Source organism: Castanea sativa, chromosome 1 (genome assembly GCF_040712315.1).
Source record: "Castanea sativa cultivar Marrone di Chiusa Pesio chromosome 1, ASM4071231v1".
NCBI classification, from domain to species: Eukaryota; Viridiplantae; Streptophyta; class Magnoliopsida; order Fagales; family Fagaceae; genus Castanea; species Castanea sativa.
The window spans coordinates 81,595,808-81,616,239 of record NC_134013.1 but is presented as its reverse complement, the minus strand read 5'-3'; the positions used below and the strand labels follow the sequence as shown (position 1 = coordinate 81,616,239).

At 35.3% G+C, this 20,432-nt stretch overlaps 1 protein-coding gene across 4 annotated transcripts; it reads left to right on the top strand.

Moving 5' to 3' along the window:
• Positions 1 to 94: 94 nt before the first annotated feature.
• On the top strand, positions 95 to 18,864 carry LOC142615249 (formin-like protein 18). Of its 4 annotated transcripts, none has more exons than XM_075787992.1 (18): positions 95 to 348; positions 943 to 1,634; positions 3,391 to 3,612; positions 3,707 to 5,190; positions 5,301 to 5,421; positions 7,757 to 7,828; positions 9,623 to 9,721; positions 9,835 to 9,876; positions 11,001 to 11,081; positions 11,163 to 11,213; positions 11,316 to 11,397; positions 13,770 to 13,864; positions 15,095 to 15,166; positions 15,256 to 15,372; positions 16,891 to 16,959; positions 17,053 to 17,119; positions 18,029 to 18,386; positions 18,508 to 18,864. In XM_075787992.1, exons 1-17 carry the CDS (start codon positions 276 to 278, stop codon positions 18,205 to 18,207), a joined length of 3,618 nt encoding a protein of 1,205 aa, XP_075644107.1. In that variant the 5' UTR covers positions 95 to 275; the 3' UTR covers positions 18,208 to 18,386; positions 18,508 to 18,864. The 4 variants fall into 4 exon arrangements, with proteins under 4 accessions (XP_075644107.1, XP_075644101.1, XP_075644094.1 ...); XM_075787986.1 differs by having other exon boundaries at positions 18,485 to 18,853; XM_075787979.1 differs by having other exon boundaries at positions 16,891 to 17,119; positions 18,485 to 18,853.
• The last annotated feature ends 1,568 nt before the right edge of the window (positions 18,865 to 20,432 follow it).

Sequence of the window (20,432 nt, the reverse complement as noted above, 5' to 3'; positions counted from 1 at the left end):
AAGAGAAAGCACCAATTATTGAAGACAAGTCTCATTCACCAAACACCACCATCAACAACTTTACCTGACCACAACATTCCACCGTAAATAATACGTAATTAATTTCGTAGGGAATTCGTTTTACCAAATTCCTTTGTTTTCATTTCTTATAGGGTCACATCTGATTCATTGTGAAATTCACTTTCACATTCACATGCAATATATGTCAAAGGGTTAAGGAATTGGAGGAGAGCGTTTGTGTTTGGTAGCAGGGAGAGAGAGAGAGAGAGAGAGAGATGGCTTTGCTACGTAAATTGTTTTTCCGGAAACCACCTGATGGGCTACTTGAGATCTGCGAGCGAGTTTACGGTGCGTTCTGTTCTTGTTCTTTAGTTGTTTGAATAATTCGTTGTTTCTGTTTGGCGGGGATTTATGAATTTGAAAATTCAAAGTTTTTTAATTTAGTTTTTGTGTGAGTGATAAGGAAATGGTTTTCCAAGTTGGAAAGTAATTGGAGTGTGGAATAGGCAGTATTGGTTTTTGAATATCCAAATTTTGGCTCTGTTTGGTTGCTGAGAAAGTGTGGGAAAAAAGGAAATTGTATTAATTGCTACTGTTTCATTATTTTTACTATTTATGCTTTGAGGAAGCAATGAATTCCATTTAACTCAGCCTAATTCTTTGGCTTCCTCTAATTCAGAAAATTCAAAATGAACCCAACAAAGAAAAAAACCTATACAATTTGTAGCTTTTTTGGTTTTGTCCCATTGCATGATAGTGGCAGAAAAATAGAACCCAATTTTTTATTAGTGCAATGAATAAAATGAGTTTACAAAGCATAGGTTTTGGCTTCTGCATTTAAAATATTGTAAGTACTAACTAAGATTCTTTTGTATAATTAAGTTTTGGTAGAAAATTTATAGATTAGTGACTGATGGGTTTGCGTTCTATGTATGCATATAGTATTTGACTGCTGCTTCACTACTGATGCTTGGAGTGAAGATAGTTATAAGGAATATATTGGTGGGGTAGCCGGTCAACTTCGAGATCACTTGCCCGATTCTCAATTCTTGGTATTTCATTTTCGTGAAGGGCAGGCAAATACTGAGATTACTGACATTTTGTCCGAGTATGGTATGACCATAATGGACTATCCTCGGCACTTTGAGGGTTGCCCGGTGCTGACGATAGAGGTTATCCATCATTTTCTAAAATCAAGTGAAAGTTGGCTTGCACTTGGGAATGTGCTGTTGATGCACTGTGAACGTGGTGGTTGGCCGGTTTTGGCTTTCATGCTGGCTGCGCTCTTGATCTATAGGAAGTTGCATAGCGGAGAGCAGAAGACCTTAGACATGGTTTACAAGCAGGCTCCCCGTGAGCTTTTGCAATTGATGTCCCCACTAAATCCAATACCTTCTCAGCTGAGGTATCTACAGTATGTCTCGAGGAGGAATGTTGCCTTAGAATGGCCACCATTGGATAGAGCACTCACCTTGGATTGCATCATTCTCAGATTAATTCCTAATTTTGGTGGACAGGGGGGTTGTCGTCCAATATTTCGTGTATATGGACAGGATCCTTTTCTTGTAGCTGATAAAACCCCCAAAGCTTTATACGCTCCAAAAGGAAGCAAAACTGTCCGGGCTTACAAGCAGGTGATACTAGTTATTTTAAAAAAAACTTTTTTGAGGTTTACCCATGTTAATTTTATTGATTTTCTTTGATTGTTTTACTTTTGACTCTTTGATGAGGTGATATTTTCATGGCTTCCCTTTCTTGGGTGCCATGCATGAATTTTGTTTATTTAAAGGGGAAGTGTGCAAGGATTAAGAAACTCGTAAGCATGATGTTAAATATTAGCTATGATATATTCCATGTTGAATATGCTTGAATATATGCGGAAGAGGAAAGCATAAATTAGGAACACAAGAACATAAAGGTTACGTGGTTCAGCTTTATGGCTTACATCCACAGAAGAAACCCTTAAGGGCTACATCTTTATTATATAAGAGTGTAGTACAAAACTTGTGTTACAATAAATTATAATATGGGTATATATAGTAGACTAAACCCTAGATTAATAGACTTCTAGTGCAAGTAAGAGACTTGACTTGTACACAAAGTAGAATTAGGCTTGAACCTATGCTAATGGGCTAATATATCTCTAACTCATAATAGTCAAAATAAAATAATCTTAAAAAGTTAAAAACAGATAGAATATGAAGCCTCTGCTTTGACAGCCTTTTTTACTTTTCTGGAAGGCAAGAACCACTATGGAAACCAAACAACCAAAGGTGGTGGCTCATTGAGGTTGCTTTTAAAGACCTCCATATGACAATTTCCAGAGAACTTGCTTACCCGAGATTTCAAAAACCAGATTGTCACTCTTGTTTCCATAAATCGCTAGAATTTTTATTAAATAGACTTTCCAGAGTTACTTATAGTTGTATTTTGTCTTATTCAATAGACTTTCCATCGAACACATGGAAAGGCTAGGTACTATGGTTGTCATTTGAGGTTTAAGTTGTAGGATTGTGGTCATTTGTGGAAGTCAATCACTTGGATTGGAATGCATGCATCCGATGTTGACAAAACTACCTCTGAGTTCCTCTCAAAGTAAACTGAGTTTCTTCCTTATGAGTTATCACTGTTAAACATTTTAATTGTCTCTTATTTGGCCTATTATTAATCAAATAGGCCTTTGGACCTGTTTCAATTTTGCAGGAGGAAACATTCGGTTGGTACAGGGGATGAGAGGTTTCAAAATTTTGAATGGTCTCTTAATTAAAAACACGAGTTCAGCAAGGACACATCTTAGTGAATAATTCTATGTGTTTATTGTGTTGGTGTCAACCTGATCGTTAATCCCTTGGAACTTCTCAAAAAATTATAGTTCCATCCTTTTGTATCAACTGTATGAGAGAGAATAATATACATTATCCCAACTATTAAGCCGGTCAATCTGGGTTCTGGGTATCTCTTCAATTTGGAACTTTAGCAATGAGTGGCCTAGTAAAACTTTGATATGACTTTCTGAACTTGACCTGAAATCCAAAATGGCTTTGGATGGGATAATTTGAACTGAATTTGTATGTAATTTGCTGAAGACCAGTAAGGATAAAACAAGGGGTAAGAGGATGTACCCCTTTCCCTCTCCCTTGTGTGTGTGTGTGTGTTTGTTTCTCAAAAAAAAAGGGGTAAGGGGATGTATGGGTCAGTGGTTTGGAAGCTTGATTTGTTTGTGAGGTTGAGTCTGCTAAAGATTACTGGAAACTTGGTTGAGACCTTTCATTCTATGCTTGTATCTGTGGGGAAAGCTCTTTTAATTATGATTATTATTAATTTTTTTAAAAAAAATTTGGTCTAATCTTAATATTATTATGACCGTTTGGAACCCGTATTGTGTTGCAGGCAGAATGCGAACTGGTTAAAATAGACATCAATTGCCATATTCAAGGTGATGTTGTGGTTGAGTGTGTTTGTTTGAATGATGACATGGAACGTGAAGAGATGATGTTCCGTGTCACATTTAACACAGCTTTTATTAGGTCTAATATATTGATTGTAAACCGGGATGAAATTGACATATTGTGGAATGCTAAGGATCAATTTCCTAAGGACTTCAGAGCAGAGGTATTGCACATGACACATTTGTGTAGACTTAGCTTTTTTTCCTGGTGCTTTTTCCTAATATGAAATTTATACACCGGTCATTCTTTGGATGAAGATTCTTTTCTCAGAGATGGATGCTGCTGCTTCCATTGTTCTGGGTGATGTCTCATGCTTTGAGGAGGAGGGCCTTCCCATGGAGGCATTTGCAAAAGTTCGAGAGATCTTCAATTATGTGGACTGGTTAGATCCTAAGGCCGATGCAGCGCTAAATGTGCTCCAGCAGGAGCTAAGTCCTAGAAAGCACTGGCAGAAAAAGAAGCCCACGTTTTTTGAAAATAAGGATAATAGCTCCTTATCGTCATCCCTGGATATTCAGTCCCTTAAGGTGGCTGAGCCCCATGACATACAGATTGCACTTCAATTGCCCTCTCAATCTGACATCATGTTCCAAGGGATGCCTCAATCTTCTAAGTCAACCACAGTCTCCCGTAAATCTGTGCAAGGTACACCTGTAACCCCAACTTTTGGTATTGAATATCAGTCACATGACTGTGCCTTATCTGAAGGTGCCAAAGTCACTCAACCTGCGCCTGTTCCTCCAACTGTTTCAGAGCCCCCATTGGCAGTTTCACATGCCCCTGAATCTGTGGATACCAATAGTGTTACAATTGCACCCAAAACACCTCCACCTGCTCCTCCACCACCACCTCTCTTGACTGATTGTTCTACGAAAACTCTTCCTTCTCTTTCCCCACCTCCTCCATTGCCACCTCATCAACTTTCAGAAGCTACGCATTCTTTACTTACCAATGATATTTATTATAAAGATCATTCATCAATGGTTAGCCCACCAGTTAGTGTTAGGCCACCTCCACCTCCACCACCACCCCCTCCTTATAATGGACAAACTTCAGGTCCTTTAATCTCCAACAATAATCCGTTACTTAATCCTCCTTCAGCTCCTATAGTTACTTCAAAAACTAGGCCACCTCCAACTCCACCACCACCTCCAACACCACCTCCTCTGCCAACACCTCCTTTGAAGGAGAATATAGCTGTTGGAGCTGGACATCCTCCACCTCCAACTCCTCCACCACCTCCTCCTCCAACGCCTCCTTTGAAGGAGAATATAGCTTTTAGAGCTGGGCATCCTCTGCCTCCAACTCCACCACCTCCTCCTCCAACACCTCCTTTGAAGGAGAATATAGCTGTTAGAGCTGGACATCCTCCACCTCCACCTCCTCCCCCTCCTCATTCAGGGCAGGCTGCTGGTCCTAGAATTCCATCTTCAGTGCCACCACCTCCTCCTGCCCCCATAAATTCATCCAAGCACTATGACCCTGCATCAGTGAAATCCTCACCTGTTCCATCTGTGCCCCCTCCTCCAGCTCCCTCTGTTAAAGGAGTGCCAGGTTCGCTTTCTCTAGGTAGTATTGGGAATAGTTCTCCCAATGGTGGAAGGGGCCGAATTATTTCACGTACTATAAGCTCAAAGAATAATCAAACTAAAAAACTGAGGCCATTGCATTGGTTGAAATTAACAAGAGCAATGTCAGGAAGTCTTTGGGCTGAGGCACAAAAATCTGGTGATGCTGCCAAGTATGTACTTTTTCTCTAAAAGAGAAGTTCCATGTTAAACTATGAATCATGCTTTGATTTTTCTTCATATATATCTCATAGGCTGTTTCATTTGTTCTCTTATAATGTAGGGCTCCAGAGATTGACATGTCAGAGCTAGAGAATCTTTTCTCAGCAGCAGTTCCAACTTCAGATCATGGCAGGAAGTCTAAGAGTGGCTCAGCGGGGCCAAAATCAGATAAAGTGCAACTGGTAATCAATGTTTTTGGTTCTCAAGTTGTACCAATCATCATTGATTTGTTTTTTTATTTTTATTAACTTGAAATTGTTTATATTTCATCTTCAGATTTAAGTCCATTAATATTTTGTAAGAGGAGTCTCATCCCCAATTTTGTGTCCATTCGAAGAAACAAACAATTATCTTGTTTTATGGTTTCAAAATTTTTTACCTAGGAAAAAGTCAAATCAGATGTAGATTTCCTGGGTCAGGTCTGGCAGTGTTAAACAGCTTGGATTTTGAGGAATTAGGGTTAGGGTTTGGAATGGTGAAAAGGAATAGTAATATTTGGGGATGGAATAAGGGGGAAAAGCCAAAGTCCATGTTTTGGTTCTTTATAGGGTATTTGGGGCTATTGGATAGATGAGTCGTTTAGGGTTTTGAATTTTAGGGTATAGAAGGTGAAGAATCAATGTGTGTGTGAAAGGTTTTAAGTTACTGGGATTTTAAGAACGAAAAAGAAAAAGAATTAACTTTTATTGTTCTTCTCTCTTGAGTAGAAAGCGTTAAATTCATATAAATAGATGACTGATACCTGTTCCTCGTGGAACTTGAACTTCTTGAAACCCTAATAAGGGTTGGACTCCTTTCTACTCTGCCCAAACTAAATAACTAAACTCAAACAAAACCAAAATAGGACCCAATGGACTCTTAATATAGCCCATCCCTAGAAACCAGAAAAATACAAAATTTCCCAAGACTTAAAACTAAAAGAAAAAACTGGAGTAGAATTACATTAAGGTCTGGGTTGGGGAAATTTTTTGTGGTTCTAATAGGTGACAGAAGGTCCTAGGGATTAATCTATGCAAAGATTAAATGAGCAAAAGTTTGCAGGAATTTGAGATACATGCTGTAAAACCTTCTGGCAGCTACTAATGTTAGGTCTTCAGGTTGTTAAGATGATGACATGAGAAGAAAAACATAAAGAGGTCCAAATTAGGGTTATGTGTTGGAAGAGTAAAGAAAGCAGTGTTGTGACTTGTGATTGCATAGCATATTAACAAGGAGAACGCCATGTGTTCATGCCTTCCAATAAACAAAACACTGAAGTTTTTTTTTTTTTTTCCTGGTTTCTTGAGAGCACCCCATAAATATTTTTGCATCAGTTATGCACAACAGTATGTTTCTTCAACTGCCCTGTTTACTAAAACCAATGACTATTGTAAGCTGATATACCTAGTGGACAGTTTCTTGAACATCACTATAATTTTAAACTGTCTTTATGTTCTAAAATAATTTTTTATACCTTTTCTGTTATTTTCAATTTGTCAAGTAGGGTCCTTAAAGAAGTTGCTAACAGTTGTCCAATTTGCTGATCATGAGGAATATTTTAAAATACAAATATTCCTGACGGCTGATGTTAAAAGTTTGATGGATCCAAATTACTTTTGAATTCATGCAGCTCCAGTCAGTGACGGCCAGTGTCAGTTCTGGCCATGCAAGTAATCAAAAGTTCAAATAATGTTAATTGGATTTCTGTCACTATCTATAGCAACATTCAGGCAACCAACTCAGAAAGAAGGATTACCGTTATTGTTTTAGCAACGATGTCTTTTTTTACTCATAAGGATGGGTATGGACAATTAAATGTTAACTAGCTACACTTTTACTACGCGAAATATCTTAGACAGAACTGTTCAATTAAATCCATGCATGCATCCATAGTATTATAAGTGTGAATTGGAAAAATTTTGTTACCAAAGTTTATCAGATTAATTAAATTGTTGGGGATTTTTGGACTACCAATTTGTAAATAAAAAAATGGGCACCAAAATGTTAATTTATGGCAAAGAACTGAGCATCTAGCTCTCTTTGTCAATTGCATATTCTTCATTCATGTTGAGTGATTGAGAAGGTCTCATTGTATACATTTCGAGTGCGATTTTCCTCTGTATGGTCCATATAAATCTTAAGAGTTGTTGTCCAAAAGGAAAATTGAAGCTTTTTGGGATATACTGATAACTTATTATCAACTTATCTGTCCTAGAAGTCTAAATTCTATAGATTGAACTAATGTACTTTATTTACTGGGGGGAAAAAAAAAACTAATTCCCTTCAAAATCCCAACTGCCCCTTCCGCCCCTCTTCCTTAAAAGAAAGGGAAAGATGTTTGTACTTTATGTTGGCCTTTTCTAATCTTTTGTATTATGGAATTGTAGAATCCTTAGGTCTATCAAGTATTAAGTACAGCATTGGAAGTGAGGTTATATGCATCCCTTTCTTGTTGCATTTATCTTGTTTGGCCAAGTTATGTTCTCATGAATATCAGATTAATATTTAGTATTTGTTTAATGTTATCACGTCTTGCAGATTGACCACAGGCGGGCATATAACTGTGAAATCATGCTTTCTAAGGTGAAAGTGCCATTGCATGACTTAATGGTAAGCTTAATGCTATTTCAATTGTGTACTTCTACCAGTTCTATGGGTCATTGAAATAAAAGTTTGCTTCGCATAGACTTCAAGCAGTTCAGAGCTCAACTCTGCAAATCCTTATCTAAACTATAGGAGCTCAGCTACAGGAAGTCTGTTCTGTCATCCCACTATATCTAGGGAAAAATTAATTTTTCAGTCCTATTAGTCTTGTTCTAATCTTACGCCCTTCTCTTTGACCTATCCTTCAATTTTAATCCTTACCAGTGCTGTTTTTGGTCTTATACCTTTTTGGTATGCCCTTTACATTTTTTTACTTATAAAAAAAAGTATTCCATTTACCATCAATTTCAAGAAAACCTTTTTTTTTTTGGATAATGCTGATGATTTTTATAGCTCAAAATAATTGATACAAGCAAGAAAACACAGAGTACAATACATGTTCTAAAACAGAAAAAATATGAAAACAGATACTCCCAGTAGTACAAGCCAAATTCTTTTGAGACAACTCATCAATTTAGCACTAATGATACCAAGCCTGTTTCAAAGCTACTGAAACAGCAACCATCCTCCAAATATCTTTTGTAAACACTTCTTCCCCCCCCAAACCTTGATTAATTTCCAGAGCAGACCCAAGTATTCCCCAGTTGATGCATAGTACTTTATTGGGAATGGAATTGTCTAAATTACTCTTAGCTTCCATCTTGGCTTTGACATCTCTTGTAATGCTTTAAACAATTTGCTCTTCTGTCTTGACTTCTCCTCCATGGATTCTATAATTCCTTTGGATTCACAAATGATAAACTGTTGCCCACCATGCCACCTTCCAAAGGGAAGCTCTATATCTTTTCCCTCATAAAAAATCCGGTGCTGCAGCTTAATATATCATCCAATTTGGGAGGAATATCATTCACCAATCAAAACCCCATAATGTTCTTCCAAAATATTTTTGTAAAAGAGCATTCAAAGAACAGGTGACTCCTACTCTCTGTAACCATTGTGCTGGAACAGCATGCACAATCCCCTGTGAACCCCAAATTATCATCCTTGCTCTTGTAGATAACCCGTCCTTCATGGCAAGCCAGCCGAGAACACCATCTATGCTCCTAATATTGTTTTGAACACATTTCAAATGTTAAGTTTGGGTTGAACTGTACTAGAACACTTTTATTCAAAAGAATCTGTAGTTAAGCAAAGAAGTGATGTCATTGGTCTCGCTTCCTTTCCTCATAAACAGAAAATGGAGAGTGAGATCACAGGTGCATTATAAAACCTGGAACTTTGTCATACTGCCAGCCTATACTTCAATGCATAATGATATGTGCCAAGTGCCCACCCCTGATGTAAGCTTAAAATGGTTGACTTACAGCTCCTTCTTTGGTATGTCAAACTATCAGTAGAAAAGTTATTTCCTCTTAGAATTCAACGAATCAATTTGTAGAGGGACAAGTGTAATTACATTCTTATGGTTGTCTTATGTAAACATATCTATTAAGGTATGTAGAGTGTGGGCCATGTCTTTAACTGGCCTTGAGCAGGTCATGTCACTAAATTTTTGTGATTATGATCTCCCTCGTCTTCTCATTCAAAATGAAAAGAAAACACACGCCCTCTCTCTCTCTCTTGCTTAGGCAATCTTCTCTTTCTTTTCTTGAGGCTCTACTTCATTCTAGGAGTCATCCTATCCTCTTGGTTTTTTTTCCTTGCTATAAATATCCTCTGTCCAAGCATGGTTCCATTATACATTAGGGGGTTGTTTCTGACAAGTTTTATCAATTATGGCTTCATGTGGAACATTGACAGAGTTCAGTGCTTGCCCTGGAAGATTCAGCTTTAGATGTGGATCAGGTCGAGAATCTCATAAAGTTCTGTCCAACAAAAGAGGAGATGGAACTACTTAAGGTTTGGAAAACTATTATTGAATTAACTATTATATTAAAATTGGTATATCATGTTCTATTCATTTTATATCCTCTGCAAATATATAATTGCATTTAGTACATTTCTCTGTTCAGGGCTACACGGGAGAAAAGGAAAAGTTAGGGAAATGTGAACAGGTGTGTAAGATTTCATTAGTGCTGTTTGTGTGCTAACCTTTTATTTGATATTTTGATGTCTTGATTTCTCACATTTGATGAGATGCATACTGGTATTTTTTTGACTTTGCTATGTTAGGTAGTAAGAATTCCAAACACAATGGACATTTAAGGATCCTTTAAACTGATTAATCTTATTGTAGTTCTCTGATGACTTATTTGCATAATTTCTTGCGAATTCTTTATTATCATTGTCCAACTGTAGTATTTCTTTGCTCTAGTTTTAATTTTCCATTGTTACTTATGAACACTAACTTGTGGTATGTTTTTTATTAGCTTAATTAGTGATACCTAACTACTAATGTAACAATTGAACTGTTATTTTACAAGTGTTTACACTATAGAATGGTAACTGAACAACTAAATTCTTAACAAGTGTACTGCTTGATATGAATATATTATAAATGATAGGTGAAGCCCTATGGTAATTTCACTCATTAACTGAATGTACTTCTGTGGGTATCATTTCAAAGACTTCGTTTTGCTGGATAGGGCATGCATTGTACGGTGAAGGAAGAAAACCATACCTAGGTTTAATTTTTGGTCTCTGCGTGTGTACTTGTCTCAAGAAGTTCAAAATTCAAATGCGTGCTGTATCTGTGTACTTGTCTCATGATGTCCAAAGTGCAAGTGTCTCTCTGTGTGTATACTTTTCTTAAGAAGTTTAAACTTCAAAATGTTTGTGTTTGTTCTGACATCTCTCTGGACCAGCATTTGAGTGTAAAAGAGTTGGTCTGATGGATTTCATTTGAAAGCTATTTTCATCTTCACAACTAGCATTGTTACTCATAGCTTTGATAGAAAATTACCTGCTATTGGTTGGTGCATCCAAGTCAACCCTTGTGTTCAGTAGATGTATGGATGTGCCGTCTCAAACATATTAGCTTTTTTTTCTCATTACATTGACATAGGGGGTTCCATTTTATGTATATTCAATAAATTCAACTTGTTCTATGATGTTTAATGATGAAATATTGAACCCTTGATTTAAGCTGCTATAACTGCTCAATTTGGGAACATATCCTCCCTGAAGTATATTGTGGCATCTTTTTTGGATTAATATGCTTTGTGCATGTTCATGACAGTTCTTCTTAGAGTTAATGCAAGTACCACGTGTAGAAAGTAAGCTCAGAGTTTTTTCATTCAAGATACAGTTCCATTCCCAGGTGAGGAAAAGCTCGTCTCTCACTTGCTCAATATGAAGTGATTTGCCTATGTTAATGTGGCCTATTTATAATTCCATTTAGGTTTCTGACCTCAGAAGCAGCCTCAGTACTGTCTACTCTGCTGCAGAAGAGGCAAGTTATTTTTTCATATGCTTATGCTTCTTTTTTGGAAGTGATTCTGATATTCCTATCAATATTGACTTCTCATTTTCTTATACCTGATGTTCTCATCAGATCAAGGGTTCTGTCAAACTGAAGAGAATTATGCAGACAGTTCTTTCATTAGGAAATGCTTTGAACCAGGGAACTGCTAGGGGTAAGTTGATATTAAATTTTCTGGCATCTATTCTGCATGCACTGTTATTATTAAAAAAACAAATTTTAGGCAGCAAAATACCCTATCATCATTGTTTGAAGGCATCTATGCGTTTAATAAATTGGATAATTCTAAAGCATATGAACGAAGAAAATACTTGTACAAAAAGTTGGTCTTGGAATGCCAAAATTTTGGTGGTTGTCACTGATATTTGGTAAATGGTTTGAGTTACTGTTTCCAATTTCCAAGAGGTTGTTATTGAGAAGGGAAAAAATGGCAGTGGTTGTTAATAAGGAAATATTGGAGTATTGCAGTAGACTAGAAAGAATACTGAGAAATTACTGTGTGAGACCGTGAGTGAGATATATGCTCACCTCTTTATTGAGTTGGGTACTAGAGAGTGTGAAGATCTGTTTTACTAATTGGCTTGAAAACAACTCATGTTATTCATCATGTAAACCTGTAATCTTTTAAGAGGGAGATAAAAAAGAGCATAATTGGAGCATGTGGAATCCAAAATAACATTTTAGAATTGAATTTTTTTACAAAGTTTTGCAGCAATCTAGGGACAAATACAGGACAAATCAAGGAACATAAACTTATAGATTTGAAATTACTTTAGCTCTTTGGGATGTTTGAACATGCATGTTGCATTTGGAAACTTTGAAAAAGAGCCATGAAAGAAGGAATAAAAGTAATAAATATCCCTCTTAAAGTATGTTTGTTAATTGGATCACTTAGCCAATCTTGTTTAGTAGACCTCTGTGGAGAAGTATGGAAACAATGAATCTGATTATGAACTTCTGATTTAATTGAAGTATATAATTCTAATGATGACATAAAGAGATACAAGTACATACATGTGGCTCAAATTCTAACCTATTAAGGCTCTGTTTGGGATCCGCTTATTTTGCTGAAACTGAAAACTTTTTGCTGAAAATACTGTAGATAAAAGGAAAAGTTAGCTGAAATAGTATAGTAGGACCCATGAATAGTACTAAAAAGTGCAGTGGGGCCCATGAATAGTAGCAAAAAGAAGCTGAATAGTAAAATAAGCTGGCAAAAATAATTTTTGTCAAACACACACTAAACAGGGACAGAACTAGACATCTAACTTTTTTTTTTTTAAGGGGGGAGGGGAGTGGGAGCATGAACTAAATTTTTTTAGAATTCAGGAATAAAAAGTATAATAAGATTTAAAACTAAATTAATACATGAAAATAAAACTAGCATTTATTTAGTGTTTAATAGAATATATACATATAAAAAAATACAAAATATATATTCTCTGTACTTTTTTTTATTTTTAATTAATTTGATCAATCATCTTTCAAAATGGAACTTGACATTCCTTTAAATCCAGAAAATCTTAATATGTACTAAAATTTTCAGAAATTTTTCTTGTAATGTACAAAATCAAAGAGTCCGATGATTGAAAATTCTCATTTCATAGTAGTGGTAGAAACATTGGAAAAGTAAGCACAATTATAACCACTATGTGAATAAGTTGGTAGGCTATTGGTATTGGATCTTCAGCTCTTTTCCAACCATTTGGTAAAATTCAAGACATAAATTGATGAAAAAAAATTATTTGTGCTCTGGGTTTACTACTGACCCCATCAAAATTATTGGGGGAAAAAACTAATATGAAATATATTGATTAAATAAAGGAGTGCACATATGCATATTCAAAATCAAGGAACTAACTTAATATATAAATAACAGAATAACATTGATTGAAAGCAATTAGATTCTTATTTCTTGGTTTGCCCTTGATTTATCTTTTTTAGGAACTTTTTTTATTTACTAAAGGATTTTAGCTATGTGAAACACAAAAAACATAGATTTAAAAAAAAAATTATTTAAAAAGGTGTTTTATGTTAAAAAGTCTTTTTGGAAGGAGGGCCATGTGTCATGCACCAACAGACTGTCTCATTTTTGTTCAGCTATGTTTTGGGGACCAAATTTTAGATATTTATATAAATATTTATTATAAAACAGTTTCATCTTGAATGGGGGCATATTATTATATAAACAATTATAGGGATTTGTTAGAACTAGGGGGCCACTGCCCCATTTGGTCTTAACTTAGTTCAATCCCTGCTCTTAAATCTAAAGATCACTTGGCAGTTGAGATGCTCCCTTGAACATAAAGTTATCCTACATTGTGATACTTAAATTCATAAAGCTATGAGCACCAGCACCTTTGCCCCTATTAAACTACTGGGGATTTCTGTCACATATTTTTCTATATTTTCTTGCCATGTTACCTTTTGCTCTCTCATGCTGTGGGATAAGACATATAACAGCATCACATTGTTATCCTGCTCATTGATACTCCTTGATTTTATTCTCTCCTTTTTTTTTCCTAGGATCTGCCATTGGGTTTAGGTTGGATAGCCTTCTTAAACTTACAGATACACGTGCACAGAACAAGAAGACTACTCTCATGCATTATCTTTGTAAGGTACAAGTTGGTACTTATTTCTCTGGGCTTTGTAATGATAAACTTGACTGTCCACATTGGATTTGAAACTTCTCTTGGAACATATGGTGAGGTTATCATGTGCAAATGGAAATTTTCATAACTCAATTATGTTCCTTGTGCATGCATGTGCAAACTACATCTTTTTTAATTTTAATTTACAATTTTTTTATACACTTGTGCTCATGATTAGAGAGTGGACATGCATTTTATATTGGACTCATGGCAGAGCTAATTGATTAAAGGATTTAATGGTTTGGTATTAGTGTTGATAAATTACTACTTGTCCCAAAAGTTTAAGTTATTAGGAATTGGTGAATTTAATCATTTAACTATTATTTTAACACTCCCCCTCACGTGGGGTTCAACATATGGTTTTAACTTTGTAAATGGGAGATAGAGGGGAGACAAGGTTCGGACTTAGAACTAGCTGTTTTGATACCATGATTAATAGCCTTTGTCCTAAATGTTTAAGCTATTAGGATATAGTGAATTTAATCATTTAACCATTATTTTTTTTAAATGTCTATCTCCAAAGGGAAACGTTTACCAGAAAAGGAAAAAAATAGCTCCTGCTATCCCCAGCAAAAGGAAACATTTACCATATATCTTCTATTGCAATAATTTATTTTATTTCATTTTTAATTTTTGTTCTTTAGTTGAATACTGGTGAAGTGATTAAAGTCACTTTTTAAGCTTTTAACACTAGTAGTAACTTCATTCCTAAATATTAATCTGCTGGATGTGTCATGTAGATCCTTAGAAGGCTTTCATTAAAATGGATTTAAATTTTCTGGCTGATTCATATATTGTACAGAGCTGTTAAGTTTTTTCAGCTTATATAGTTCAGTTTGTGATGTTTTTAGTATACTGCTTACCTTTTTTTAGGAATAAATTTTTTTGTTAAAATGATGGGAAACCTCAGATGCACAGGCTCCTTGTTCAGTCAAATGTGTCGTTCATTGTGCTAATGAGCCCGCAAGTTTTGATTTTTCTGATTATTTGTATGCATCTACATATAAGAAGCATGTTTTGTTGTCATTAATTACAAAACTTTGTGCATTAATATGTGGTTTTTATAATAATAAAACTATTATGTTGATCAATTATGATTTAATGTTAAGTTTTGGGTAGCTTTTGAAGTACTTGCCCATGGAGAAGTTTACCTGCATAGTACTTGGTGATGATTATGTTATGCTTGATAAGCTGTAGGTGCTTGCTGATAAATTGCCTGAAGTTCTAGATTTTTCCAAGGACCTTGCTAGCTTAGAGGCTGCATCAAAGGTATTCTTATTTGTTATGGTGAGAACCATTTTTAGAAAATTTTTATTAGAGTTGGCACTTCTTGACTGAAATGTGTGATTTCCATCCAGATACAAATGAGAATTTTGGCAGAGGAAATGCAAGCCATAAGCAAAGGATTGGAGAAAGTTGTACAGGAACTGTCCACCTCTGAAATTGATGGTCCTGTATCCGAAAATTTCCGTAAGGTATTTAAGCTATTAGTCTTTTTTTGTCATTACTAGCAGGATCTATCCATGTCTGTCCATTTGTCACTTTCATTGGTGCAGTTCTCTTGTAGTAATTGTGAATGAATAAACTCTTTCAGCTAACACCTGCTCATCTTGTAATATAGAAGGGGAAAGACAGATTTTACGTAGTCCTTCATTGTTGCTAGTTCTATCTTTAAATTCTCAAGAATTCTTTAATATTTCAACTTGCTAGTTATCCATCTCACATTTTCCCTCATTTTCTTTCACTCACACATAGAGAGATCCAACTTTATTGTTGATGTGTATTGCTTGAATTTAAGAATAAACATGCACAGATTCCACCTTAATGGTACCACATGTGATCATATAACTTTAAATGCTGGTCTTGTTTTGTGCAGCACTCAATATGCCATGTCGTACTTTGAAAGGGAAATAATGGCATTAGCCTAGCCAACATGCTTATGTGCCCATATATATTCAGTTTTAGGTCCTGTATTGAGACACAGTGCAAGCTGCGATAAAGTTATATAGATACACAACTCTTGGCATTTCACTTGAGAGAGTTCTCTGCCGTGGCAGATTCTAGAGCCATTCTGTGGAACTAAGGGTAGTGCAAAGGGTATTTTCTCTAGGCGTTGCATGTGAAAGAGAGTTTTGGGTATCTTTGGGCTTTGGGATTTTTGAGAGAGCCTTTCTGCTACTATTGTAATCTCCCAGTATGTTTAGTGGAACTTTCTCCTCATAACCACCCTTGAATGCAGGCAATTTGCTAAACCAGGCAAATTCTTGTGTTCTCTTTATATGTGCTTGATGTATTTTTCTTTAATTTTATTGGTTTGAATCCTGGGAGTGCTATTGAATGATAGTTATCCTCCCCTTGTTGGTTATCTTCTTGTCGTTGTTCACCCTCTTTTAACTTTGTATTTGTGCTTATTTTTTCAGCTGAAAGAGATGATTTGTTAGGGATAGCATGTGCTGGGATGAGCAGATTGGTATTAGGGTTATTAAAGTTGATAGAATTAGACCTAAGATGGTGAATTTTGCATTATAGGGTCTTTGTGGGGCTTGGATGTCCAGATACTGTTGTAAAAAAGCAAAGAAGAGGGAAAATTGTAGATGCCATCAATACACCCTTTTAGTCAACAAAGTCTGACAAACTTTAAAGAGTTTCTTGTTCATAAGCCAAACATAAGGAGAACGAAATGTTTGAGTTTGGGATGATAGTGAGTCTTGTATTTCATTGAGTTACTGTGAGATTATATGAAGTGCGCCAAATTTTATCTGGATAATACTGTTACAATATCAAAACAATCAAAGACCACTGTGAAGTTTTTTAGTTTTGAATATTACCATGGAAATGATAATTGTGATTCTTATAGCTAAAGATTCCTCATGCTTTTAGTTTTTATTCATTAGGCTTTATGTATCTTTGTGTTCAATTTGTTATTGGCGTAGAATTTATGGCTCCTTGTCTATTGTTCTGGCTTTGATTTATAGTTTCATTTTATATTTCAGACTTTAAAGGAGTTCCTTCTTTCCGCTGAAGCTGAAGTGAGGTCTTTGGCTTCATTGTATTCTGGCGTGGTAGGTCTTGCTTTGAAGAGTAGTTGGAGTGTTTATGCTTTTACAACCATAAAAATGAACATGTGTTCTTTTATCATCTGGAATGTCTTACAGGGTAGAAACGTGGATGCAATGATCATTTATTTTGGAGAAGATCCATCTCGCTGCCCCTTTGAACAAGGTATTATAACTTATGACCATTGTGTAATGCAATTACAAATATTAATACTGTTAAATTAACGATTGTTCTAAAAGTTTAAGCTATTGGGACATGGTAAATTTAATCATTTAACCGCATACTTCTTACACTCTCCCTCACTCGTGGGCTCAAACTCCCTTTTAATAGGTGAGGTCCAACATGTGGGCATTTCAATGGGAGGTGAAGTGGTGGCAACAGAAATCGAATTTAGGACCTCCCGCTTTGATACCATGTTAAATTATCGCTTGTCCCAAAAGCTTAAGCTATTGGGATATGGTAAATTTAATCATCGAACCACATACTTCTAACAATTACCATAGGATCAAATGGAAATCTTGGCTTGTGATATATTTATGATTTTATATATGTTATTGGTATATACTCAGACTTTGCTGCTTATGAGTTTTGTGATGAAATTTGAATCAACTGATGGTTCACCTGAAGTATGAGCTCAAAATCATTACCATATATGATGTTTTGTTCTGAAATCTCATAGCATGTTTTAGTAATTTCTGCTATCTGAGTTTTAGGAGATTTACTTAGTAGTCAAATTCAATAAAATCTTGGTTTTGTTAGTTATCTGTCTATTTCTAAGTTTGTCATCAGATTGGAAGCAGCATCTGATGCCTTTACTAATCACATTCATTATGACGATATATCACGTTGTGTCCCCAATCTAAATCTACACATTGTCTCTAAATCTACACATTGTCACTGTAATGACCAGGTGTATGCCTTTTCTGAATCATTAAAGATTATATGTGTTGGTATTTATTAGGTTTTGTACTTTGTAGTTTTCTAATCTTTAAGTCTAGTTGGACGGCTTCACATGCACTACTCTTTTCAGTGTAGTTTCTGATACCTTATTACATTTCTGAAACACATCTGCAGTTATTTCAACTCTGCGCAACTTTGTGAAAATGTTCAACCAAGCCCTTATAGAAAACTGCAGGCAGCTTGAGCTTGAAACGAAGAAAGCAGCAGAAAGTGAAAAATTAAAGATGGACCCTTCACATAAGGAGTCCAAACGGCATTTACAAACTCCAATACACACTGGGAATGTTAAATGATAAGTACGTAAATGAAATACTTGCCTTCTTGTGTAGAATCAATAAATGCTCCAGTTTGATAAGGAAAAACAATGTTGAGCATATAATAGTTCAGACGGGGATAAGAATATGTATCCGAGATATATACGAGGTCAATGCAATATGCTGCAGACTGCGATGTTGAATTTGTTCACCGAGAGGTAAGCTGTCTCCTATGTTTGGTTACTGGCCTACTTTTGTTTGAATTAATTAATATTTGCGTAACGACTAACGACTCTTTACTTTTCATTATTCATAGCTATGATAATATTATTCTTATAGGGGCTGACAGAGATGGTGGAGTTTGTATGATCCTGTCTTTGCTGGGCAACCTGTATAATATGTTTTACGTTGTAGTTGTAATCAATTGTTTTTGGGACAGGGAAAGTTTCTCTCCCTTCAAATTTTGTTCTGACTTCTGAGCACTGTATTTAGATTTCCACACCCTATCCTCCTGTATGTTTTACGTCGATTGTATTGATGTACATAATTTTTGTTATATCAAGTCGTAGCTAATGTATTTAGGCAGCAATGATCTAGTCGAAGGCATTTGTTGTCTCTCCTGGGAGGTTTGCCTCTTTTTCTTTTTAATATATTTTTTTGGCAAGCCTTTGGAGCTGTGCTTGAGAATTTTTTGCATCTGAAGTTTGTGGTACAAGCGGTACTTGTTTGGGCTACACCATCATGTCCCATTTTTCGCATGAATAGAATCGGTGGATTACCTTCCTAATGTTACATGTAATGTGTTGGCAAGAGAGATTTTTCAACATAAATGTCCAGATTTTCCTCCATTGTTGTAACTATCTAAATTATTTATGTGTGTATGTGTCGATATAAGTTATAACACAGACTGAGCCACGGCTTGAATAGGGCTGAGGGGCAAGAAATGCTGCAATATTTTGATTGATTTTTTTTTTTTTGGAGGGGTGTGGGGTGTGTTGAAAGGTTGGAGTATTCAGACATGAAATTTTAAGATGGAATGTTCATAAAATATTGTTTTGGTCTGAATCCATTAGCTCCTGATGATAACAACTTTGTATGAACGTATGAGAGGAATTTATTGAAGCTTTAGCATGGTGGTTAATCATAGCTCAGTGGCGTAGTTTGATTTAAAAAAAAAAATTAAAATATTTTTATAAGGAGAATTAGAGTTCAAATTCCCCGCTTCACTTAAATTATCAAAATAAAAAATCTATATAAAATTGTTAATTATAATTTTGGGAATTGAGTTGAAATATAATGACGAAGAGTCCTTATAAATGATAAAATATAAAAACATAAAGCAACTAAGTAATAAGAAGTCAAAGGAGTCTTATTACTAATTGTTCAAGATAAGAATTTATCAGGCGCTAAAATTGGATTATATGGTGCAAGGACATTGAGACAATCAAAATGATGGAGCACTAATCTTTAGACAAGATAAAAAGTAGCAAGCTCTCATCATGCTACTTTTTTATCTTGTAGGTGTAATACATCATGAACTTCAATGGGGTTTACTTTATTTCTAGGGCCATTATTGGCTATTGCAGATAGACCGCAAGTGCCTAAGCTTCAATATTTTAGATTATCGGTTTTTCATAGGCTTGCGGGTTACTTTTTATCATGAGCCTTCCATCTATTAGTGGATATTTGATAATATAGATTTGACTAATTAGCAAAATAAATCTCCTTTATTAGGGTTTTACATAGGCTTGCATGTTACGTTTTATCATGAGCTTTCCATCTATTAGTGGATATTTGATAATATAGATTTGACTAATTAGCAAAATAAACCTCCTTTATTAGGGTTTTAGGAAATGACATTATGTCTATGAAGAACTATAATGGTGGATTAAAAAAAATTATTATAAGGATAAGAATCTCTTGCAACCTACTATGCGATGATTTATAAGACTATCTATGTGTAGTATTTAAAAAAGTCATATGGTTCATTAAAAATGTCACAACTAAAGCTACAAATAGATGGTCTCTTCTATTGTCATTTAGTGAATTGGATGAAGATAGCTCAAAACCAGTTTGAAATTAGCTAAACTTTTTTCTTAGAAAATACTATAATTAAATTCATTTGTTACATCAGTTCAATTTGTGATAAAATGAGTGTGTTCTGATGTTGCGCCCATAAATAAGAAATGTTAGAATTACATGCATATATAACTAGGATAATACTCTTTGGTGTCTATTTTTCGTTTTGTCAATATTAATCTTAC